This window comes from Calidris pugnax, unplaced genomic scaffold (genome assembly GCF_001431845.1).
Source record: "Calidris pugnax isolate Ruff unplaced genomic scaffold, ASM143184v1 scaffold314, whole genome shotgun sequence".
Classification (NCBI taxonomy): Eukaryota; Metazoa; Chordata; class Aves; order Charadriiformes; family Scolopacidae; genus Calidris; species Calidris pugnax.
Window position 1 is genome coordinate 169,029 of NW_015091027.1, and position 24,573 is coordinate 193,601.

Consider the following 24,573-nt stretch of genomic DNA (forward strand, 5'->3'; position numbering starts at 1 on the left):
AGGATGGCTTCACACCACTTGCTGTGGCTCTGCAACAAGGGCATGAGAATGTGGTTGCTCACCTTATCAACTATGGGACAAAGGGTAAGGTCCGCCTGCCTGCCCTGCACATCGCAGCCCGCAACGATGACACTCGCACAGCTGCTGTGCTTCTGCAGAATGACCCCAATGCTGACGTCCTCTCCAAGGTATGTGGCTTTCCCATCCTGTCTCTGGGAGCTTTCCCACATCCCCAGGGAGAGCAGCAGCTTGGTATGCTGTGTTTATCCATCCTTTCAGCAGGGAGCATGTGTCTGGCTGGGCTGATCCCTCCTTCTTTCTCCTAGACTGGATTTACCCCCTTGCACATTGCAGCCCACTATGAGAACCTCAGTGTGGCCCAATTACTGCTAAACCGTGGAGCCAGTGTCAACTTCACACCCCAGGTGAGTGCAGAGTGGGACAGGTACTGCTGTGGTGCCAGAGGAGGATGCTGTGGCTCCTTCCCATGTAGGTGCCACGCAGAAGGTAGTACACTGATGCATGCCTGGAAAGTTGCCATTAATAACCAGCATGGACCTTTTCTACTATGTCTTCCCTCTGTTGGATGCAGCCATGCATCTCTGGAAGCTCTTGAGACCTTGTGTCCAGGCTGAGGGAAAGTTGATGCTGTCACTGCAGGGCAGAGCTTGTATTCCCTGCAGTTTGTGTGCCTCTTTCAGTCCCATGGGTGCAGACAAATCCATGAGCTGGTGCTTTTCCGTGAGCTGTGTGTGGCTCCTGTCCTCTCTGTCTTTTGTTTACTCCATGTCTTCTTGCAGCCCTGCAGGGGAAAGAAAAGGGTCTGCTCCCTCTAACATGCTGCTGTTCCTTCTCCCAGAATGGGATCACTCCCCTGCACATAGCCTCCCGCCGGGGCAACATCATCATGGTACGGCTGCTGCTGGACCGCGGGGCCCAGATAGAGACGAGGACCAAGGTGAGACTGCTTTTGGATCACCTGCAAGTACACGGGTTGTCTCCCTCCCCAAGCAACCTGTGTCCAGGGAGCACTGCCCAGTGTACACCCTGTGGACATCTTGCTGGGTGGGTGAGGGAGGGTCCCTGCTGCACTAAGGGATGGACCAGGGTTTTTTGCTGGTGCATGTAGAAGTGAGAGGAGGCTGCATGGCTACAGTGAGTGTGTCCTGGGGGCTGAGGGCTCAGTTTTGCCTTATTTTGCAAAAATAAGTCCAAAGACCCTGTTACTTTACTGCCTGAGGGAAGCCCTGTCCTTTCTTGCCCATGATGAGCCCTTGAACCTTTCTTTCTCCCCAGGATGAGCTGACCCCTCTCCACTGTGCTGCTCGCAATGGACATGTGCGAATCGCAGAGATCCTGCTGGACCACGGGGCTCCCATTCAAGCCAAAACCAAGGTACCCGTAGGACCCTGTGGGGTTGTGCTTGGTGCCAGGTCCCAGGGCTGCACAGGGGGTAACAAGCTGGGCACAGTTGCTGGATGCCACCCGTGGCTGGGCTAGTGTGGAGATTTTGGCCTCCCAAGGGGCAAGGAGCTTCAGCTTGGCCCTAGCTGAAGCTCTTTCCCGAGGGTTGCATGCTTCCAAGGGACCAGCTCTGAGAAGGGGACGGCCTGGGGACAGCCTGCCCCATGGCAGCAGCTCTTCAGGCACTGCCCTCTGCTCAGCTGTGAGTCTCAGTGAGGGATTCTGGGGCTCCTCTCTGGTAGCGCCCTGGGGAACACACCATCTCTTCTGCCCCAGAGCTGTGGCCAGGGGAGCGAGGCGGGGGCTGGCTGGGTTGCCTGTCCCCCTCCTGGCCCAGCCCTGAGGCCCCCGCTCCACGGTTGCAGAACGGCTTGTCGCCGATCCACATGGCAGCGCAGGGCGACCACTTGGACTGTGTGCGCCTGCTCCTGCAGTACAGTGCCGAGATTGATGACATCACCCTGGACCACCTAACACCACTGCACGTGGCCGCACACTGCGGACACCACCGGGTGGCCAAGCTGCTGGTGGAGAAGGGGGCCAAACCCAACTCCCGAGCCCTGGTGAGTGAGGAGGGACAGGCAGGGCTGGGGCAGGGGAGAGTTCTTGCAAATGACTGTACATCTGCCCATCCATCTGCAGAATGGCTTCACACCCCTCCATATCGCCTGCAAGAAGAACCACATCCGGGTGATGGAGCTGCTGCTGAAGACGGGTGCCTCCATCGATGCCGTCACGGAGGTAGGTGGGCTGCGGCCCAGCCCCAGCTCTCCTGTGCAGAGCCAGCAGTGCTGCAGGGGATGGTGGCCCCCAGCCTCTGCTGGTCCCCAGGACCTTCTTCATTGCGGCTTAGAACTCTTTGCAGCTCAGGACCTGCTAAGCCTGGCAGCATCTCCTCACAGCCTGCTCTCTACAGGGCAGGGGACTGCGGGGGAGGCAGCAGCTCTCCGTGTTCCCCTCAGTTCTCCTGCTGGGGTGCTGGGGCCGGGCTGGGGACCCTGAGTTTGCCTCTGCTGGAGCATGCCCTGGGAGGGGGAGGAGGGAGCTGGAAGAGATGTTGGCAAGGCCATCAGCCCCAATCTTGGCTCCTGGCCCCTTTCTCCCCACAGTCCGGCCTGACCCCCCTGCATGTGGCCGCCTTCATGGGGCACCTGCCCATCGTCAAGACCCTGCTGCAGCGTGGAGCCTCTCCGAATGTCTCCAATGTGGTGAGTCCCACCCTGGCTGGGGCTGTGGGAACTCAGTGTGGTGGGGTCCAGCAGGAGGTGGGGATTTCCCGAGTCCTGCTCCCTCTGCTCTCCTGAGCAATCCCTTGTGCCCTTTGTGCCCTTGGATTTGTGCTGGCAGGGGGAACTGGTAGGGGCCAGAAAAGGTCGTGGGCACTTGCTCTCCTGTGCTCAGAGCAGAAGAATGACTGCAGGAGAGCATATCCCCTCCTACAGTCTCACCAATTTATCCTGTCCTTGGTGCAGAAAGTGGAGACACCCCTACACATGGCAGCCAGAGCTGGCCATACGGATGTGGCAAAGTACCTGCTGCAGAACAAAGCCAAAGCCAACGCCAAGGCCAAGGCAAGTACAGAGAACCTGTACGATAGTCCGGCTCCTGGCCTGCCAGGGGCTGTGCAGCAGCAGGAGCAGGGCTGGGGGCCCATTGGCATGGCAAGCAAGGGACTGGTCCACATCTGCCAAAACAGTTTCTCTGCCTCCCTTGCAGGATGACCAGACCCCTCTGCACTGTGCCGCACGCATCGGCCACACAGGCATGGTCAAACTGCTGCTGGAGAACAACGCAAACCCCAACCTGGCCACGACAGCGGGGCACACACCCCTGCACATCACCGCCAGAGAGGGGCATGTGGACACAGCCCTGGCTCTGCTGGAGAAGGGGGCCTCACAGACCTGCATGACCAAGGTAGGCTGCTGTGGCCACCATCACTGAAGGCATGGCCCAGCTAGGCAGGCTGGTGGCTCAGTGTCCCTGTCACAGGAGGGGCAGCCTCCTCCTGTGCTGCAGCATCCCTTCCCGTGTGTGTACCAGTGCTCTCCTCCTCATCCCTGTGCACCCTGTGATGGGCTGCCTTTCTCCTCAGAAAGGATTTACCCCTCTCCACGTGGCAGCCAAGTATGGGAAGGTGGATGTGGCAGAGCTGCTGCTGGCACATGATGCTCACCCCAATGCAGCAGGGAAGGTGAGTGCTGCTCCTACGGCAGTGGGAGGAGTGGGGTAAGGGGAGAGGCTCTGTCTCACTTCTCCCTCTTCCCCTCCCCAGAATGGCCTGACCCCACTGCACGTGGCTGTGCACCACAACAACCTGGAGATCGTCAGGCTGCTGCTTCCCAAGGGGAGCTCCCCGCACAGCTCAGCCTGGGTAAGGCCGGACCGGGTGTCCCTGGGGATGTGGGGATGTGTCCTGTGGCCAGTGTGTGCCAGCCTGGGGCCAGCATTGCCCCTCAGCCCTGGAACTTGGGGAGTGTGCAATGGACCGATCACCACCAGCCGCTCTCTGGGCCTGTCCCTGGCAGCAGGACAGGGGGCCAGGGTCATCCCAACCCCACAGACAGGGTATGTCATGATAGTCTCTGCTGCTAGTGTTGGCTGTTGCTGGGGATGTGTTTCCATGGCAAGCCCTGCCGAGCAGCGAAGCGGTCTGGCAGTTTGGGAAACCACATGCGAATGTTTGCATGCAGTTGGGAAGCAGTGACTCAGAAAATCCACCAGCTCGTGAGAGTCGCCCCGCTCTGCCTGAGCACGGGGAACGTCCCCCCAAAGAGCAGACCAGCAGCCCCCAAAGAACAGACTGGCAGCCCTGTTTTCCACATTGTTTGCAGAAACTGTATCCTCGGAACAGACAAGTGGCTGCTGGTGCCGGCCCTCCCCATCTGGCATCCCCTGTCCCCTGAGCAGGCGGACTCGCTGTGCAGGCACTGGGAGCAGCTGGCACTGGCGCCAGTCCCCCATCGGTCTGCGTCACCGACAGCCTGCGCGTCACCCCGGGCAGAGCCCGTCTGCCAGCTGCTGCGCTGCTGCAGCGTGGCGGCAAAGGCAGCGCACAAGGCCCTGCAGTCTCTGCATGAATACTAATCCTGCATAGTGCGAGGTTTTCCCCCACACCTCAGCCAGGCACGTTCTGGGAGGTGTTTGTCTGCCCAGGCCTCTCAGCTCTGGGTGGCTGAATGCTGCCGTAGCAATTCATGGATGGAAAACTCCAGGACAAGCTGATACCAGTTGAACCTGAAGCGGGTGGTCTTTGAAACCCCTGTCTTGGCTGGAAGAGGGATTTGGCCTCAGCATCAAGGCTAGCTGCTGTCAGGGAGATGGTTTGGGTGTGAGGCAATATCCCTGAGCTCTGGAGGTGACTAGGAAGGGCAGGAGAGGTGGCACCTTCTGTCCCTGCTGGTCGGCTCATCAGGGGCTACGCACTGCAATGAGCCTCTCTCCCTGCAGAACGGGTACACCCCCCTGCACATTGCTGCCAAGCAGAACCAGTTGGAGGTGGCCAGCAGCTTGCTGCAGTATGGGGCTTCTGCGAATGCCGAGTCTGCACAGGGGGTCACCCCCCTGCATCTGGCTTCCCAGGAGGGGCACGCAGACATGGTGGCACTGCTGTTCTCCAAACAAGCCAACGGCGACCTAGGCAACAAGGTAGGTTGTCCCAGCGCATCCTGCCAGGCTGGAAGAGAACACTCCAGCAGGGAGCAGCAGGGAGGGTGGTAGCCCAGGCCCTGGGGCCTCCCTGCATTCGAGCAGCAGCGCGCTGGCCAACAGCACAGTGCTGGTCAGTTTGCTGGGCTGGAGACCTAACTCAGAGTCTCTGCTGGTAGAGCTGCAGTGGTGGCATTGCCACTGTGCTGAGACCTCCTCTGTTTGCAGAGTGGCTTGACTCCTCTCCATCTTGTGGCCCAAGAGGGGCATGTGCTGGTTGCTGATGTTCTGGTGAAACATGGAGTCACAGTGGACGCGACAACCAGGGTAAAGTAGTGCATTGACTGTGGCTGTGGTGAAAAACATGTGGGGGAACTACCGCTAGGCCTCCTCCGGGAGAAGCATTGCTTTTCTTGTTCTTTGTGCAAGACTCTTCCCTCTCACAAGCCCTCTCACATGGGGCTTGCCCATGGGATGAGCCAGAAGGGCATCATTGAGGGCAGGCTGAGACCTGATCTTGTCTTTCAGATGGGCTATACCCCGCTGCATGTGGCCAGCCACTATGGGAACATTAAGCTGGTGAAGTTTTTGCTGCAGCACCAGGCTGATGTCAATGCCAAGACTAAGGTACAGAGATGTCCTGTGCTCCAAGCACCCTTCTGCCCTGGGCAACAGGATCCAGGTTGCTGGGGAAGGCTTAGCCTCGCTCCCTGCTTCCAATTCTCCCTCCACCCCCATGCCACATTGCTCCAAGCCCTCCTGTCTCCTTGTCTGGAAGCTGCTGTATTCTGGCTACAGCCCTGGGCAAGTGCTGGGTTCTGCAGAGCCCTTTGTGTACCTCGGAAAGGAGGGAGCTGCCCTCCTGCTCCAAGCATTAAGCACAGTCTGAGGCCTGGGGACATTTCTGGGGCAGCAGAGTCCCAGGACCGATGGCAGCACCCTCTGTCCCCCCCTGCAGCTGGGATACACCCCTCTGCACCAGGCAGCACAGCAGGGACACACGGACATTGTGACACTACTGCTAAAGCATGGTGCCTCTCCCAACGAGATCAGCACAGTGAGTATGGTGCTTGCCCGTGCCTCCTTGCCCATGGCAAGCTCGGGTCACCTGGCTGCTGCTGACCCCGTCCTTCCTCCCTGCACAGAATGGCACCACTCCCCTGGCCATCGCAAAGCGGCTTGGCTACATCTCTGTCACAGACGTGCTCAAGATTGTCACAGAGGAAACTGACATCCCGGTGAGTCCCTGAGGGAGGGCTGGGTCTGGGAGCTGCCGGGCAAAGGTCCACCAGGTGCAGCTGGGCAGTGAGCCATGGGCAGCAGCTGTGGCCTCACTTGGGGCAGAGGGAGTTGAACCCGGGCATGAGGAGGGGGCTGCAGAGGCTGCACAGCAAAGGGCTGGCCTCCTCTGACTCCACTCTGCTCCCGCAGTCAGTTGGTGACAAGCACCGCATGAGCTTCCCGGAGACCGTAGACGAGATTCTGGATGTGTCAGAGGATGAAGGTGAGGGGCCGGAGCTGGGTCGCACCGTCCCAGAGGTCTGCCATTTGGGCCAGTGCAGCTGGCAGCAGCCGGATGGGCACTGGCATTCCTGATGGCTGGGGTGGGGAGGCTGTGGCCCCATGGTGGTCTTGTGGAGAGGATGAGGGGAGCCCACCAGACTCCTGGCATGGCACCTCCTGGCTCAGGTGCAGGAGGGATATGCCTGAGCGTCTCCATGGTTCCATGCCCCAGGGACAGTGTGCAGAGAGCCCTTGGCATGCCGAGCCCCCCACCGTACCCTGCTCCACGGAGTGGTACCAGCTCCCAGCCTGGCTGCAGCTGGTCTGCTCCTATTCCCTCACACCAAGACCTCACCTTTGCCTCTTCTTACTTTGCAGGCACTGCTCATGTCACAGTATTGGGTATGAAATGTGTCCCCCTGCCCCAGCTCAATGGCCCATTTCACCCCATGGCCACTAACCATCCGCACGCCACCTCCATCTGCTGAGCCTTCTGCTGGGCTGGTGCCATCCAGCGCAGCCCCGCCACCCCGCCCTGCCCATCTGTGTCTGTGCTGCTTGCTGTGGTGTGACTGCATGAACAGGGCTGTCCACGCAGTGTGAGGGAACCCTGGCTCCCTGTTGGCCCCAGGCCCTGTCCCCAGTAGGCGAAAGAGCCTGTGACAAACTCTTGTGCCCCTGAGTGCTCGAGGGTCTCCGTGCTGCTGTGGTCCCCTCCCCATCTCTGGGGCTCTCTCCCTGCTGTGGGAGGTTCTGGACTCCCCCGCTTAGGGCAATGGCGAGAGCCATACTGTGGTGAACTCCTTAACAGGCGTTAATTTGGCCAGCAGGCAGTGCTGGCCAGGCTCGAGCCTCCAAGGAGGGGTGCATGTCAGAGCATCCTTCCCACACCCACAGCCCTGCCTGGTCTCCTGTCCCCAGCATCCAATGGCAGGGTGTCCACCCCAGCAGGCTCCATTCTGTGCTTGGTGCTGGGAAAGGAGTCGGCCAGCAGCCGAAGCTCCTGACAGCTACCACAGCTCCTGTCCCACTGCCAGACCCCATCTGGCAGAGGGCAAAGCCGCCCCATGGCCAGCTGAGACCCAGGGGACACTGTTTCTGGGGAGCAGTGGGAGTGGGGATGGGCCCCGGATCCAGCCCTGGGGAGGGGTGGGTGTAATGGCTGGATGTCTGTGCTCCCTTGTCCTTCTGTCTCTGCGTGCTGAGCCAGCTCTCACTTTCAGAGGAGGAGCTGATTGCACCAAAGCCCAGGACACTTGAGCCCAGGGACCAGGAGGGCAAGAGGGAGATGCTGGAGTTTGTGACCACAACGACACTGGAGCAAATGTAAGAGGCACTGCGTGGTGGAGAGGGAGTGGGCACAGGGCCAGACTGGTGCTGGGGTGGGACACCAGTAGGGCAGGGACAGCTCTGGCCAAGGAATGGATCACTGAGCCCCCACCGGCTAGAGCAAAGATAGTCCATGTTGGTCCTGGAGCAGGACATGGGTCTGCTGCCAAGTTTGCCTTTGTCCAGTGGTCCCAGGACTCCCTGGAGGGACCGTGGAGGGCTGAGTGGCCCAGACCTGCCACTTCAGTGGCTGTCACTGCCCTTTCCTGCCAGGGTGGAGTCTCCAGCTGTCCTGCAGGTCCCCTGCGTCCCACCTGAGACTGTGGTGACCAGAGCGGAGGAGACTGAGCAGGTAGGACCTGTGGAGACAGAAGCTGAGCAAGTCAGCCTGCTGCATGCGCCCTCAGTGTCCCCACAGGAGGTGAGCATGAGACACAGCCTGCCATGGCCCCCCCAGGCATTCCCTGCCAGGGAGAGCCCCCCCATCACCACAGACCCACAATGTGGGGTGGGTGGTGGGGATGGACCCGGTGGTATGGGACTGCCCAGAGGGAGTTGTGAGACTGCGGAGGAGTGGGCAGGCTCAGCACCCCCACATAAGATCCTGTGCCCATGTGGTGCCTTCCCTGCCTTACACAGCCCTCCAAGGAGTTCGACGAAGACTCCCTGATCCCCAGCAGCCCCGCCACTGAGACGTCGGATAACATCAGCCCAGTGGCGAGCCCCGTGCACACAGGGTGAGTGCCCAGCCTGTGTGGCACATGCAGGCTCTGCTCATGAGCTGGCTGCAAGGTGCCCACTTGCCCATGCCTCTGCCCACTCCAGGTTCCTGGTCAGCTTCATGGTGGATGCCCGTGGTGGCTCCATGCGGGGCAGCCGGCACCATGGGCTGCGTGTGGTCATCCCTCCCCGTGCCTGCGCAGCCCCCACCCGCATCACTTGCCGCTTGGTGAAGCCCCAAAAGCTGCCTGCACCCCCAACGCTGGCTGAGGAAGAGGGTCTGGCCAGCCGGATCATTGCCCTGGGGCCCGCCGGCGCCCAGTTCCTCAGGTGAGCACAGCTGGGAACAGAGATGATAGGGCAGGCAGCAGTGTGGCTGTCCCTCACGACTGGGGACAGACCTGGGCTCCTCTGGAGTCTCTGCCAGCTGTGGCAAGACCTCTGCCCATCTCTGCTCTGGGGTCTGGTGCAGGGGACATCCCGCCACTGGCCAGGCACAGCATGTTTCTGGGGTGGGTTGTTCCAGTATAATGGATCAGTGGCTGTGCTCTGGTAGGAAAAGCCCTGACCAGCATGGTCCTGACAGTTTCCCAGAGAGACGGGTGGCAGCAGTCCTGCCTTCCTCCTCCGGTGGCTGTAGGGCATGGGCAGGCGCTCTGCCCAGGGCCACCTTGTGTGTCCTGGCAGCAGCACCTGGGTGCAATCACCCTTCCTCTGCTGTCTGCAGCCCTGTCATTGTGGAGATCCCGCATTTTGCCTCCTATGGGCGTGGGGACCGTGAGCTGGTGGTGCTGCGCAGCGAGAACGGCTCTGTCTGGAAGGAGCACCGCAACCGCTACGAGGAGAGCTACATGGACCAGCTGCTCAACGGCATGGATGAGGGTGAGTGTGCCTGGAAGCTGCAGGGTTTGGCACCCTGTGGCTTCCCGCAGGCAGGGCTGTGGCCAGCCTGGGTGCTGGGACAGGGCTGAGCGTGGCATGATGTGTGACAGCCACGGGCTTGGTGTGTGAGCACTGATGGCTGTGCTGCCCTTGCAGAGCTGGAGAGCCTGGACGAGCTGGAGAAGAAGAGGGTCTGCCGCATCATCACCACCGACTTCCCTCTCTACTTCGTGGTCATGTCCCGGATTTGCCAGGACTGTGACACGATCGGCCCTGAGGGAGGGTGTTTGAAAAGCACACTGGTGCCCATGGTACAGGCCACCTTCCCTGACGCTGCTGTCACCAAGGGAGTGAGGTTGGCCCTGCAGGTAAGCCCAGCCCCGGGGGTCAGCAGCGGGCCCAGGCTGTGCCCCAGCCCAGGGACACTGGCCCTGACACCCCTGCTTGTGCCACCTGCAGGCGCAGCCCGTGCCCGATGAGTTGGTGACCAAGCTGCTGGGGAACCAGGCGACCTTCAGCCCCATCGTCACGGTGGAGCCGCGCCGGAGGAAGTTCCACCGCCCCATTGGCCTCCGCATCCCACTGCCACCATCCTGGAAGGACAATCCCCGAGACAGCGGTGAGGGTGACACCACCAGCCTGCGCCTGCTCTGCAGTGTGATCGGTGAGGCCACCAGCCCCTGCTCTCTGGTGGGGATGGTCTGGGTTGCTCAGTGGGCTGCAGCTCCTGGGAGCTGAGGACAGGTTATGGCGGTGGGGAGAGCAAATGCCGGGCGGGATGCAGACCCCAGGTTTATGGAAAGGCAGTGCACTCATCCTCGCTTTCTGCTGCAGGAGGAACAGCCCAAGCCCAGTGGGAAGACATAACAGGCACCACGAAGCTGGTCTATGAAAATGAGTGTGCTAACTTCACCACCAATGTGTCTGCCAGGTGAGGCTTAGTGAGTGTGTGCTCATCTGGGAATGTCTCCTGCTCCTCAGGTGCTCTTGGGGTGCAGCCTGTGCCAGGAGGAGCCTCCCACCCCCATGCTCACTGTGGTGCTGCCCCATTCCCACATGTCTCCAGCCTTGACACCCCCATGCTGCCTCAGCATGTGTTGGGGAACACTCACAACAACTGAGTGCAGAGAGGGAAGGGGCCATTCTCTGCGCTTGGGTGGGTCCCCATCACGGATGGGGCTGCTCCTCTACCCTGAACTCTTGGGGCACCCTCTGCAGTGCTACTGGGGAGGGCAGCAGCCCTGTACAGCACCTCCCCTGGTGCTGCTGGGGAACCTGCCCAGCAGTCCCCGACCTGTCCCTCCCACAGGTTCTGGCTGGCCGACTGCCCGCGCACAGCCGAGGCAGTGCACTTTGCCACGATGCTGTACAAGGAGCTGACGGCCGTGCCCTACATGGCCAAATTCGTGGTGTTTGCCAAGATGAATGATTCACGGGAAGGCCGGCTGCGCTGTTACTGCATGACTGATGACAAGATTGACAAGACTTTAGAGCAGCATGAAAACTTCACCGAGGTGGCCCGCAGCAGGGACATTGAGGTTTGTCCCCAGCAGCAATGTTGGGTGCAGAAGGGAGCAGGGAGACTGATGCCAGTGGAGGGGCCTAGCACTGTCCCAGGGCAGGGGAAGCAGCTCTGCAGAGGGTCTGATCCTGTTTTCTGCTCCCTGCCAGGTGGTGGAGGGGATGCCTTTGCATGTTGAGCTCTCAGGGAACCTGGTGCCTGTCAAGAAGGCCACTCAGCCCCGCACCTTCCTCTTCCAGTCCTTCCGGGAGAATCGTCTCGCCATCCCCATCAAGGTAATGGCAGGGTGCGGGGCTGGGCTGCAGGGGGCCCCTGTGCCTGTCCTGGTCCAGGCCACCTAACCAGGCTCTCTGTGCTCAGGTTCGGGACAGCAGCCGGGAAGCCAGCGGCTCCCTGTCTTTCCTGCGCAAGGCCATGAAGTACGAGGACCTCCAGCATGTGCTTTGCCACCTGAACATCAGCATACCACCCTGCACGAAGGTCAGTGCCAGGTCTCTGGCACCTCTGGGAGGGGGCAGTGGGGGCCCATCCCTCTGCCAGGCACAGGAGGCAGCCCTTGCTGTCAGCTCGTCTTCCTTGGCTGCTCCACATGGCCATGCCATGCCACTCTGGGGCTGTGGGAGAAGCATTGGTGCCAGGGCAGAGCTGCTGTCCTCTTTCCAAGCTGGTGAGACTTTGGTTTGTCCCCACCCTCACAGGGAAGCGGCAGTGAGGAGCGGAGGAGGACACTGACGCCGCTGTCCCTGCGGGAGCGATACAGCATCCTAAGTGAGACCAGTTTCGGTACGCAGCCTGCTGGGACTGTCCAGGCCCTCTCCCCACCTGCGCTTGGGATGCCCAAGCCCAGTGGAAGGGCTGGGCTGACCCTGTCATACTCATGCTCATGGCAGCTCCCCTTTCCCCTTTCCCTGTGGGTTTCCTTGGTCCTGCCTGCAAGGCAGTGCCTACAGGGCTGTGAGACCCTCACAGCCAACACCCCTTCCCCCTCCCCACCCTGGTGGAGGGCCCTGCGCAGCTGAAACTGTAGCTCCCGCTTCTCTTTCAGGCTCTCTGAGCAGCACAGACAAGGCAGACCAGAAGATGGTCGACATAGCAGAGCAGCTGGGCCTCAGCTGGGCTGGTGAGTACACACCCAATGGCTCTGAGGGTGCACAACACTCCTCAGAAAGCTGGCACGTAGGAAGCTTGGGGTGCAGCCTGTGCCAGGAGGAGCCTCCCACCCCCATGCTCACTGTGGTGCTGCCCCATTCCCACATGTCTCCAGCCTTGACACCCCCATGCTGCCTCAGCATGTGTTGGGGAACACTCACAACAACTGAGTGCAGAGAGGGAAGGGGCCATTCTCTGCGCTTGGGTGGGTCCCCATCACGGATGGGGCTGCTCCTCTACCCTGAACTCTTGGGGCACCCTCTGCAGTGCTACTGGGGAGGGCAGCAGCCCTGTACAGCACCTCCCCTGGTGCTGCTGGGGAACCTGCCCAGCAGTCCCCGACCTGTCCCTCCCACAGGTTCTGGCTGGCCGACTGCCCGCGCACAGCCGAGGCAGTGCACTTTGCCACGATGCTGTACAAGGAGCTGACGGCCGTGCCCTACATGGCCAAATTCGTGGTGTTTGCCAAGATGAATGATTCACGGGAAGGCCGGCTGCGCTGTTACTGCATGACTGATGACAAGATTGACAAGACTTTAGAGCAGCATGAAAACTTCACCGAGGTGGCCCGCAGCAGGGACATTGAGGTTTGTCCCCAGCAGCAATGTTGGGTGCAGAAGGGAGCAGGGAGACTGATGCCAGTGGAGGGGCCTAGCACTGTCCCAGGGCAGGGGAAGCAGCTCTGCAGAGGGTCTGATCCTGTTTTCTGCTCCCTGCCAGGTGGTGGAGGGGATGCCTTTGCATGTTGAGCTCTCAGGGAACCTGGTGCCTGTCAAGAAGGCCACTCAGCCCCGCACCTTCCTCTTCCAGTCCTTCCGGGAGAATCGTCTCGCCATCCCCATCAAGGTAATGGCAGGGTGCGGGGCTGGGCTGCAGGGGGCCCCTGTGCCTGTCCTGGTCCAGGCCACCTAACCAGGCTCTCTGTGCTCAGGTTCGGGACAGCAGCCGGGAAGCCAGCGGCTCCCTGTCTTTCCTGCGCAAGGCCATGAAGTACGAGGACCTCCAGCATGTGCTTTGCCACCTGAACATCAGCATACCACCCTGCACGAAGGTCAGTGCCAGGTCTCTGGCACCTCTGGGAGGGGGCAGTGGGGGCCCATCCCTCTGCCAGGCACAGGAGGCAGCCCTTGCTGTCAGCTCGTCTTCCTTGGCTGCTCCACATGGCCATGCCATGCCACTCTGGGGCTGTGGGAGAAGCATTGGTGCCAGGGCAGAGCTGCTGTCCTCTTTCCAAGCTGGTGAGACTTTGGTTTGTCCCCACCCTCACAGGGAAGCGGCAGTGAGGAGCGGAGGAGGACACTGACGCCGCTGTCCCTGCGGGAGCGATACAGCATCCTAAGTGAGACCAGTTTCGGTACGCAGCCTGCTGGGACTGTCCAGGCCCTCTCCCCACCTGCGCTTGGGATGCCCAAGCCCAGTGGAAGGGCTGGGCTGACCCTGTCATACTCATGCTCATGGCAGCTCCCCTTTCCCCTTTCCCTGTGGGTTTCCTTGGTCCTGCCTGCAAGGCAGTGCCTACAGGGCTGTGAGACCCTCACAGCCAACACCCCTTCCCCCTCCCCACCCTGGTGGAGGGCCCTGCGCAGCTGAAACTGTAGCTCCCGCTTCTCTTTCAGGCTCTCTGAGCAGCACAGACAAGGCAGACCAGAAGATGGTCGACATAGCAGAGCAGCTGGGCCTCAGCTGGGCTGGTGAGTACACACCCAATGGCTCTGAGGGTGCACAACACTCCTCAGAAAGCTGGCACGTAGGAAGTCTTGAAACACGCTGCAGGGAGGAATGAATGTGCTTTACTCTGCCCAGGGTGTTGGGCCCCGCTGCCATCGGTATGAGCGCAGGCTGCACTAGCTCCTCTGCAGGCTGGCCTCGCCTTCCAGCCCTTCTGTTAAACTGAGCATACCATGGCACTGAAATGGACCTTCTTGCAGCTGTGCATGCATTCACACAGGCACACACATGCCAAGTGAGGGTTTTGTTCAGAGTCATACATATCACTGCTGTTCACAGAGGCTCAGCCCTGTCGTTGCAGCCACACACCCAGCAGCAGCTCCCGCGCTCCCCCTTAGTGTGAGACACGCTGCACTGGTCACAGCCAGCCTGGGCAGAGGCGCTTCAACCACTGCCCCTCAGCTCCTGCGTGTTCTGCCATGTTCGTTGTGTGTGACGTGGGGGACAGTGCTGCGTCTGGCTGAGCCCTTCATAATGTCCCAAGCCAAAGGACATGGCTCAGAAGCTGGTGGTGGGCACCGGAGGGTGTGATGCTGAGCTGTGATGTCTCCCCCAGAGCTGGCACGTGAGCTGCAGTTTGGGGTGGATGACATCAACAGGATTCGTGTGGAGAACCCCAACTCCCTGCTGGAGCAGAGCATAGCCTTACTCAACCTCTGGGTCAGCCGCGAGGGCAAGAGTGTCAAGAGTGAGTATCTGCAGTGCCCTGTTACAGGCAGGGAGGTGGCTGGGCTGGCTGTGCAGAGCAGCCTGTGTGTGCTCAGGGATCCCTGGCTGGCTTTACACCAGTGTTTCATGCCCACCTGCCTGCCTGGAGGGGGTCTGGGGCCCGGCTGTGCTCCCCCAGTGACCAGTTTGCTGACACTGGCTTCCCCCCACAGTCGAGAGTCTGTACACAGCGCTGAGGAACATCGACCGCAGTGAGATCATCAACACGCTGGAGGGCTCCGGCCGGCAGAGCCGCAGCCTGAAGGGTGGCTGGCGCTACACGGACAGAGACTACTCCCTCTCACCGTCCCAGATGAATGGTGAGTCCTGGCTCCTGGCAGGGACTGTGGGAGGGCCCTGGGGGCCGGGTCCATGCAGACAGATTGGGGCTGATGTCTTGCCTGACCAGGGTGCTCCGGTGACCCAGTGGGAGCTCAGTGGGCACAAGGTGTTGTTGACAGATGTGGCCTCTTCACTGGGGCTTATGCTGCAGGAAGCTTGGCCCAGCCATACTGCCTTCTCAGAAGCTCTCCAGGTGGGGTGGACACACGTTCCTTATCCTGATGTGCCAGTGAGAGGTGTCTCTGTGCAAGCTGAGTGGCGGCTGGGAGCTCACAGAGTCCTGTTTGCAGCGGTGCAGCTGGGCTGGTCCCGCCTGGGTGCAGGGATGCAGCCGGGGAGCCAGCACGCCGGGCAGGGACGGGGCTGTCTGCTGCCGCAGTCCTGTGCTGTGGTGCTGCCCATGCAGCTCCGGCTCATCGCTCTCTCCTCTCTGTCTCTCCCTTGTTCTGCTCTCTCAAACATGCCACCCAGCGCCGTCAGGTGCGGGCACTCCTGTGGGTCACTTCTTGCCAACTCTCTTCTCTGAGCTCATCCTGGCCTCTCCTTCTCTCACCTTCCTCCACTGCCTGTCTCCACTGTCTTCACCTCAGCTGAGCCCTCTGGGAGCCGTGTCCTGCTCCAGCGACTGCATGTCACCAGGGGCCTCTCATGGCTGCTGTGCTTGCAGGCGGCCACCTCAGGCCTTCTCCTCCTGCACTGCCTGCACTCTGTCCCTGGCTGGTCCTGAGCTGCTTGGGCACCCGCACAGCGGAGAGGTGCCCTTTCTGCACTGGGGGTCCCAGCTGTCCCCGGTGCCTTGGCTGTGGCTGGCAATCCCTGGCTGCTTGGGGAGCAGAACAGGTTGTCTGCTCATCTCTGGGGGTGGAAGAGGGGCTAGTGGCTCAGAGCTGAAAAAGGCTAAGCAAAGTCCCCTGGCTGGTGAGGAGAGCCTGGCTTGGCTGTAGGCATATCAGTGTCCCTGGGCTGTGCACGAGGCCCCAGGTGATGAGGACATGACAACTGCTTGTAGCCCTGGAGACACCAACAGGGTTGTAGGGCCCTGGGTGCATCCTGCAGGGCCTTGGGTTGCATGAGGGCCATCCTTCCCTGCTTATGGTGCTACTTCCAGCCTGCTCCTCTGTGCTGCAGAGTGGGGTTGACTTTGGGAGTCGTAACCTTCCAGACTTGGCCACCTGAGCTCCAGGCTGACCATTAGCCAGCTGATGCTGGATGGAGGCTGTGGGCAGGGACCTGGGGGCAGATGGAGCAGGGTAGCAAAGAGGGCACTATGTCCTGCGGTGTGGATGTGGCATTATGTGGACACTGGGTCAGTCCTCCCCGCAGGGAGTGGGCAGCCCCAGGGCCTGCCCAAACCACCCCCAGGACTCGAAGGGAGCCATGGCAGCACTTGCAGGGATCGTGCAAAGGCAGCAGCTGCTGTGAGCGCAGCCCGTTTCAGCCCAGCCTCTGGGCTCTGTGCCGTGGCCACTGCTGTCCTGGGGGCAGGTACCCTCCCGGAGGCTGTTCCCCTTCTTGCCTTGCTGTGCTTGTGTGCGTGTGGGATGGCTGCTGGAGATGTTGCCTCTGTCTGCCCATATAGGTTACGCTTCGCTGCAGGACGAGCTACTGTCCCCCGCCTCCCTGCATTACACGCTGCCATCCCCGCTGCGTGCCGACCAGTACTGGAATGAGGTGGCCATCATGGATGCTATCCCCATGGCTGCCACCGAGCAGGACGCCCTGATGGAGATGTCCGACATACAGGTGTGGTCCTCGGGGCTCACCCCCTCGCTGGTGACTGCTGAGGACTCCTCTCTGGAGTGCAGCAAGGCCGAGGACTCAGATGCCACAAGTGAAGGCCGGTTCCCAGGGCAGCTTCTAGCAGACGCGCATGGCCCGGACCACATGGGCTCTATGGACCTGGTTGAGGATGACACAGTGGACTCAGATGCCATGAATGGCCTGATTGACCTTCTAGAGCAGGAGGAGGGGCAGAGGCCAGAGGGGAAGATGCCAGCCAGTGATCACCCGCCAGGGACCGGGGAGCAGGACCCGGAGAGTGAAGTCTCTTTTGTTTCAGTTCAGCAGAAGGTGCAAGCCAGGATCACAGCATCACCTACCGTTAGCCACATCATGGAGAAGAGCACAGACAGGTACTGTGGCCTGGGGGGACCAGGGTGGCCATGGGAGGGGAACAGAACTGCTTTGCCAGCTATTGCCCTGTGCTGGGCCAGCTGCAGTTATCTCCCAGCTTTGCTTGCTTCTCCGCTGGTCTCCAGCTCTGGAGCCTGGGCATCCCTGGCAGAGAGCAGTGCCTTGCACCTCTCTGGAGATGCTCTGGGGGGCTGCTTGCGGAGCATATGGGGGGACCCCAGGCAGACAGCCAGGCCCTGCATGTCGGTTGTGCTGACCAGAGCCATCTCAGTCTGGGCTGTGTCCTCCTGCATCTCCAGTGGCACCAGTCCCATGAGATGCCTGTCAGAGCCCAGCAATGCTCCGCAGGCTGCGAGGCTGTGGGGTGGGCAGGGAGCTGGGCGGGGAGGAGGCCTGTGCCCTTTGTGCATCTGCATTTTGTACTGCTTGTGCCGGGTGCCCGGCAGCGCCGTGAGCTGGGGAACCCAGAGCCTGGCGGGGTGCAGGCTGTGCCGGCATGTCTGCTGGAGGCAGGCTGCTGCTCAGAGGGCAGCACTCCATGGCAAAGCTGACTGCCTCTCTCTCTCTGTCTCTCTCTCCCTGTCCCTCTCCGGTGCCCAGGCTGAGGGACTGGAATGCAGAAGGCTCCTTTATCTCCTGCCTACAGGACCTGACAGCGGGCTCCTGGCAGGAGGGGGTCACCCGAAGGCTGCTCCCGATGCACACCACGGCCTCTGGGGCACAGGGCCAGGAGCAAGAGCAGGTCCTGGCACCAGCTGTGGAGCTGATGCGGGTCAGCTCCACAGAGGACAGCGAGTGGCAGCCCCAGCACCCCACGGGCGGCTGGCAGGAGGAAGCAGACGGCCGCTTCTTTGGCCAGGTGAGGGTAAGAGCAAGGGGACCCGGCCCCACAGGAGGTAGAGACCCTATGGACAACCCTTCCCTGAGCCTGCCACAAGGCCAGCTGGGCAGGCCAGGTGCTAGCTGAGGCACAAGTCCCCTGGCATGCATCCTGCCCTCTGCCCCTGAGGGTGCCTCTCAGCCCAGAATAGCCTGCTGTGCTTGATACCTGAGCTCTCGCTCTCCATTTATAACCCAGCCGGCCTCCCTGCCTCCTTCCTTATTGAGTATCCGCCCTGGCCACTGGCCCAACAGCCTGCTGGAGCCAGAAATAGAGCTGGTCTGGGGGTCCAGGCAGGATGGTGGGCACACAGCCACACAGAGCCGGCAGGTACAAGGTGAGGGCAAGCCCCTTTCCCCTGTCAGGGCATGCACAGTCGTCCCGGCAGCACGGCCATGCTCGGAGGTGGCTGCTCAGATCTGCAATGCGTGTCTCCCAATTTAAGTGTGATTCCAGTGACACCCCAAGCCCCTGGCTCCCGCCCAGGGCTTCCTTTGCCCTGTGACAGGATGGCACACTGCCCTCCCACCACAGCCAGGAGGACAGGTTGTTGGCCAGCTGACGGAGAAGGGGGACAGGGCTGTCTCATTTACTGCCTGGCTGGGGACGGGTGGTTCTGCCTCAGCTCTGGCCTCATGACTTTGACAGAAGCTGAGAGCGCAGAGGACGCCCCACCTGCCCCGCTCTCTTCTCGCCGCCCCCAGCCAGCTGAGCTGCGGCAGCTTGGGTTACAGCATCCCCCCACAGAGCCCGGCACCGCGCCGGCAGCCAGCTCGCCCGCAGGGCTCCTACCCCGGGGGTTTTGCCTGTCACCACCGATAGCATGGCCGGGCTCTGAGCGGCAGGCTCAGACCCGCGTGGCACACGCGCTGAGGTGGGATGTGGGCTTTCCTGGCCCAGCTGCTGGTCGCCCTGGTGCTGCTGGCCTTCTTCCTGGTCAGCTGCCAGAACGTCATGCACATCGTCAGGGGCTCCGTCCGCTTCCTGCTCAAACACGCCCACCGCGAGCTGGACAAGGAGCTCGGGGAGAGCCAGGGGCTGGCGGACGACGAGGAGACTCTCTCCACCAGGGTCGTCCGCCGGCGTGTCCTTGTGAAGGTAATGAGCAGGGAGCTGAGAGACCAGTCCCGGGGCAGAGGTGGAGGAGAGAAGGAATGGGACAGGGCAGGGAGGGGGACGGAGGCTGTGGGCTGCATCAGGCATGCTGTTCTGTGCCTTCCCCTCACCTTCCTGAAGTCCCCTCCTGTCCCTCCTGTCACTGCAGGGGAACGAAGTCCTTCATCTCCCTGGGGAGCAGGTGACTGAGGAGCAGTTCACAGATGATCAAGGCAATATCATCACCAAGAAGGTGAGTTGATCAAGGACATGATGTGGGCAAGGGCATGCTGTAGCCTTTCTCCTCTCCCCTCTGCCCGGCAGCCCTGCTCCTCCCTGCAGCCCAGGGGCCCAAGTAGGGCACCCCGTGTCCCGCCGTCTTCGGTTACAGTCACAGCACTTCAGCCAGACCCTGCGCAAGGGACAGAGCCTGCACACCCTGTGCAGTCCAGGGCCAGGCGGGGCGAGGAGGGAGCTGTGGTGCCGGGGGCTGGCTGTGGTGCCGGGGGCTGGCTGTGGTGCCGGGGGCTGGCTGTGATGCCCAGCTGTGCGGGTCTCCACAGGTCATCCGGAAGGTGGTGCGTCAGCTGGGCCCTGGTGATACGGGTAACAGGCAGGAGCAGGAGGAGCTGATTCTGGAGGGCTCCCTGCAAGACCCCCAAGACTTGGAGGCTGAGGACGATCACTTCATGAAATACTCCATCCTCCACCGGGACGGTCTGGGGGCCAAGGTATGGTGTGGGTTATAGCCCTGCCTTGCAGGCACCCTGCCCGGGGCCAGCATTGCCTTTGCAGGACTCACAGGCTCTGGGGCTTTGCTACCCTCTGTCCTTTCTTCAGCCCTGCTGTCCTCTCCTGTTTCCCCTCTAAGGCTTCTGGGGCAGCTCTTGCCCACTGCATCAATCTTCTCACTCAGTGTCTTCTTCCAACTGACTCTGCTTTTCCCTCTCCTGTCCTCTTCTGTATGTCTGTCTGTTCACCTGGGTGATGTCCTGCTTCCTGCCCCTGCGGCTTCCTCAGGATGAGGTGCGAGTGCGTGTCCCGAAACCGGAGATCTCCGGGGGCAGAATGGGGGCTCAGATAGTGAAACGAGCCAGCCTGAAAAGGGGGAAGCAGTGACTCCTCACATGGCCTCTTGTGAGGTAACCCCACCTTTGCTCTCCCTTCTGCCCCAGCTCCCCAAGCCGCTGCCTGCACTGAGCTGCTGGTCATGCACATCCTCCTGGGGAAAGCGTGAGAGGGCTGTTCCCAGCCCGCGGCTGGGGAGAGGGGTTGTGGTGCTGCAGCAGAACGCAGAGGGTGGCCAGCGGTGTCACCCTGCTGCTGACCTGGTCCCAGGGCCTGGGTGCACATGGCAGGGGGTGCCCCGCTCTGCAGCGATGCCTGGGCCACGGGCTGCTGCTGCGGTCACGGCACCCTGGGTCCTTGGGGCAATGGTTCCCAGTGACAGGGCCACGGGGTTGTTACTGCTCGTTACACTGGGCTACAGTGTAGGGATGAGCTTTGTCCAAAACCGCTCCTGGGAGTGGATGAGGTCTGAGCAGAGCTGTCCCCTTCATCCCCAAGCTCTAACTGCAGCCTTGGAGCCTGGTGGCCCCACGTCCCCTTGCCCGGGGGTGCAGCCAGGAGCCATCTGAGAGGTGTCGCAGTTCTGCTGGGCTGTGTCCTGCTGCCTCTGCTGGCAGCATTCCTGCTGGGAGAGGCCAGCGGCTGCCACTGCCAGCTACCATCGCGGCGGGAGAGGGCGGCAGTGAGGTCTCTGCAGCGCCCGTGGCCAGGAAAGGGGGTGCCAGGGCAGGATCTGCTGGTGGGCAGCAGGGTAGCAGGGGTGCAGGAGTGGCGGGGTGCAGGAACATGATGCTTGTAGGGGTTGGGGGCAAATATGCTTTGACCCAGGACATTTCTTGCATTGATCCCCTCTCTAAGCAGTGGATCACCCCTTGAGTCCTGTGTGCCCCCCGACTTCCCTGCCGGGTGGGACTAGAGCAGGCTGAAGGCAGGGTGCTCGGCACAGCGCGCTTGGACCCAGCTGCATTATTGTTGTCTGCACACTTGCTGCTGGGCTGCGCAGCTCTTGGGGAACGGTGCTGCACATGTGTTCTCTGGACTGAGGAGGAGCTGTCAAGCAGAGGCAGTCGGTCCTCTGGCCTCTGCTGTACGTGCATGGCTTTGTCTGTCTGCCTGTCCTGCGGCTTCCTGCTCTCTCCACTCTGTTAGTGGGCTGTCTGTGGGTGCATGATGGTCAAGAGGCTCGTGCTTGTGGACACACGTTCATGCAGACTGTGTCCTCACTCCTTCTGCCTGCCCCACTCCCTGGACAGCCTCAGGGTCTCCCTCTTTCTGGGGCGCTGCTCCTGCTGCTTTGCTCTTGCTGGTTCCCGTAGTGTGCTGAATTGGCCCAGGGGAACGGGCCCATTAGGAATGTTGGGGTCCTACCCGCTGCTGCGAGGGTGAGGTGCAGTCGGTCACCTTAGTTGAGGCCTGGGGGCTCAGGGCTGGCCACCTCTATCCCAGAGCCTACAGCAGCCCTCCCAGCTCCTTCCCAGTGCCACGCTGCCTTTGGTGCAGCTCAGTCCCTGCTTTTTGCTGCTCTCAGCAGCTGGGACAGCACCAGCAATGACATCTATGCCATTGCTGCTGGTTCCAGGTAGGACACTTATTGGTGCTCTGTCACTGTCTCTCTGACAGCCCCCAAAACTTGTGGTATCTGGGCAGGATGGGTGCACGTGGGTCAAGCACTGGGTGCAGAAGGGGCTGGGGCTGCGTGTACCTGGCTGCCCCCACCCTTTCTCCTGGCCACCATGAATGTCCAGTAATTCCATATCTCTCTCTCTCTCCAGGATCTCACCTCAACACCAAACCACTGAACTCCACACACGTTCTGACACATACCTGAGAAGAGAGGAGAGGGAAGCAGAGAGTGGAAGGGAGCAGGGCTGGCTGTACATGTTTCTATAGGCTAATGGCATGATTTCTGTATGAGACATACTTACCGTCCTATCCGCATGACTGACTGACTGCAAGACGCATGAGCTACAGTACTTAAAACCGACGGAGGGGCCTCCGTCCCTGCCCCACTGCTGCCAGGAGCCCAGCAACAGCAGCATGCGCCAGGGGCATCCTCTCAGCAACTCTGGGAGGCAAAAGCTGGACTAGCAGAAAATGAGAAGGAAGGAGATGTCACCCTCGTGCGTTTGCGTGTCTGAATGCATCCCCACACCCGTGCTCCAGCTGCAAGAGGGAAGCCGGGGCAGCGTGGCTCCGCTCACCATGGAAGGAGAGCGGCCCAACCCCTCATCGCCCATGCTGCCCTCCGCTGGACTCACCTCTCCTCCCTCTCTGTGAGTGCTGGGTTGCGGGGAGGGCAGCAGTTGCCAGGGGTGTGCGGGGTGGGGGTTTCAGGGAGCACAATGGCCCTGGGCAGAGGGGCTGGCACGGGGCGGCCCTTCCTCTCCCCAGCACGTGCAGTGTCTCCCGCCCGGGCAGGGCTCTGGGCTGAGCACTGAGCTCGATGCTTGTGTTGAAAGTGTAAACTGTACAGCAATCAGCCTTGTGTATATGAACCAATAAATACTATGCAAACCCCTAGGGACACTCTAGCAGTATGTACAAAGCACTAACAGCTCTGCTCCCAAATACCTCTTCAGGCTGCAGGACGGGCAAGACCTTTGGAGAAGGTGAGCAGCTCTGGTGAATGGAGCTGGGAGGCTGTAGGAGGAGAAGGGCAGCAAACTGCCCGGTGCCCCTCCGGCTGAGCCTGGTCCCTCCTGGCCTGAAGAGGGTCCCACAGGTGCAGTCCCAGGGGCCTGTCCGTGGCGCAAGCCCCGGTTTGGGTTAGATCCCGCTGGGGTGAAGCTGTAAGGCCTGCGCTGAGGTGCTTGGGGCCCAGGGATGGTGGGTAGTGAGACAGAGCAGGGGACACTTGTGCCACACACGGGGTCGTGCCTAGGTCTACTCAGCACAAAATCTGCTCAGGAGATGAGCCAGGAGATGAGCCAGGAGCTGGCAGAAGCCAGCAGCCCTGCATGACGCACCCCACAAAAGGGCTTTGCAGGGTCCCCTGCCGTCCCTCCGGGGGCACAAATGGGTGTAGCCCATAGTTCCCATGGATGCTGACCCTCCCAGGACCAGCCCCAGAGACGTGGGGGGCTGCTGCCCCAGTGGCTGCTCTGTGGCCAGGTGACCGGGCCCCGCTGCAGCAGCCTGGCCCAAGCAGTCACCCTGGGAGCCAGGGCAGCCCTGGGGCCAGCTGCCCGAGCAGGAGGCCAGCGATGGGTAGAGCCACCCAGGCACCGCTGAGGTGTGCAGTGGGTTGAGTCTGCTGCAAAACTTCACCCCAGGAGGGCCAGATGCAGGCAGTGGCAGTAGGTCCCATGTCCCCAAGTCTGTCCTTTTCCTAACCAACATGGGGGCCTGCTCCTTGTAGCACAGTGGTGTGGGGACACCCTGCTCTTTCCCCTGGAGGTGGCCATGGACTTGTTTTGCAGGGCCTGAGTTTGCTCTCTGTGGCCATATGCAGGACGAGCCCACCTCCAGCTTCAGGCTGGTGGCCCCGGCCTGTGTCTGCCAGGACAGCCCCCGGCTCCCCTGCGGGTGGGAAGATGCCTCACTGCAGCGAAGCAACTGACCCAGCTTAGCCTCGGAGAGCAAAGCGACCCCTTCCCACCCCAAAGTTGAGCCATATAGGCACAGGCTCTCCATCCATCACCCTTGCTGTGTACAATAACCTCCCTAGACCCAGCTGACTCCGTAGCATCACCGTAGAGTTGTGTGTGGGTCCTGTGCTTTGGCCTTGTCTACGCCTTAGGGAATGTGCTGTGCTGCAACCGTGCCAGGCACCTGCAGTGACATTGCTTTGCGCTCGGATTGCTCGTAGGGCTGGTAGGGGAGGCTGCACCCAACATTGAGCCTAGAGAATGCTGCAGTCTGCACACTAGAAGCTTTTTAGAAATTTTAAAAATTACTTTTATTTCCTTTTTTTAATTGTTATGGAAACAAGCCTTTTGGATCTCCCTGTCTTAGCCCCTGATGTATAGATCATTTCCCTGTACACCAGCTATCAGACTATGAATTAATAAAGAAACTGACACAGACCCTGTCTCGTCTCTGCTTTTCCAAGGGCGTGGAGAAGGCTGAGCCTCGGGGTGGGTGGCCGGCGGGGTCCCCTCTGCCCGTGCCCCGTTGCCAGGAGGGCGGGGGGCGGTCGTAGGGGCTGGCAGCCGTAGGAGGGCGCAGACCCCCGTGCAGGTCCCGGGGCTGATCCCACCGGGCTCTCCCGGCCGATCAGCCGGTGCTACCGGCGCCCCGGGCCGGCGGGGGGAGGGTCTCCCAACCGCACCGGCGCTGCCGTACCCCACCCGCGGGTACCCCGCATCCCCCGGCCCGCCCCATCCCCGTGCCGCGTCCCGCCGCATCCCGGCCCGGCCGCCCTGTCCAGCGGCCCCGCCGCCCGTTCCCCGTCCCGTCCCACCGC

The 24,573-nt window shown here is 61.3% G+C and overlaps 1 protein-coding gene across 10 annotated transcripts in view; it reads left to right on the plus strand.

Moving 5' to 3' along the window:
• ANK1 (ankyrin 1) overlaps positions 1 to 24,193 on the plus strand; it is a 62,925-nt gene extending 38,732 nt beyond the window's left edge. For 3 of the 10 annotated variants that reach the window (XM_014955908.1, XM_014955913.1, XM_014955914.1), the window contains 39 exons: positions 3 to 188; positions 327 to 425; positions 860 to 958; positions 1,297 to 1,395; positions 1,830 to 2,027; positions 2,107 to 2,205; positions 2,574 to 2,672; positions 2,937 to 3,035; positions 3,181 to 3,378; positions 3,557 to 3,655; positions 3,737 to 3,835; positions 4,912 to 5,109; positions 5,338 to 5,436; positions 5,638 to 5,736; positions 6,068 to 6,166; positions 6,255 to 6,347; positions 6,541 to 6,613; positions 6,991 to 7,014; positions 7,836 to 7,938; positions 8,215 to 8,362; positions 8,581 to 8,678; positions 8,767 to 8,991; positions 9,389 to 9,543; positions 9,700 to 9,911; positions 10,003 to 10,207; positions 10,378 to 10,474; positions 10,853 to 11,081; positions 11,215 to 11,340; positions 11,426 to 11,545; positions 11,764 to 11,848; positions 12,111 to 12,185; positions 14,499 to 14,630; positions 14,824 to 14,970; positions 16,572 to 17,124; positions 17,726 to 17,990; positions 19,270 to 19,353; positions 19,664 to 19,831; positions 20,121 to 20,242; positions 21,941 to 24,193. In XM_014955908.1, the coding sequence (XP_014811394.1) occupies positions 3 to 188; positions 327 to 425; positions 860 to 958; positions 1,297 to 1,395; positions 1,830 to 2,027; positions 2,107 to 2,205; positions 2,574 to 2,672; positions 2,937 to 3,035; positions 3,181 to 3,378; positions 3,557 to 3,655; positions 3,737 to 3,835; positions 4,912 to 5,109; positions 5,338 to 5,436; positions 5,638 to 5,736; positions 6,068 to 6,166; positions 6,255 to 6,347; positions 6,541 to 6,613; positions 6,991 to 7,014; positions 7,836 to 7,938; positions 8,215 to 8,362; positions 8,581 to 8,678; positions 8,767 to 8,991; positions 9,389 to 9,543; positions 9,700 to 9,911; positions 10,003 to 10,207; positions 10,378 to 10,474; positions 10,853 to 11,081; positions 11,215 to 11,340; positions 11,426 to 11,545; positions 11,764 to 11,848; positions 12,111 to 12,185; positions 14,499 to 14,630; positions 14,824 to 14,970; positions 16,572 to 17,124; positions 17,726 to 17,990; positions 19,270 to 19,353; positions 19,664 to 19,831; positions 20,121 to 20,219 (5,385 nt within the window). In that variant the 3' untranslated portion in view covers positions 20,220 to 20,242; positions 21,941 to 24,193. The other 7 variants (XM_014955909.1, XM_014955910.1, XM_014955911.1 and 4 more) reach the window with 7 other exon arrangements.
• The last annotated feature ends 380 nt before the right edge of the window (positions 24,194 to 24,573 follow it).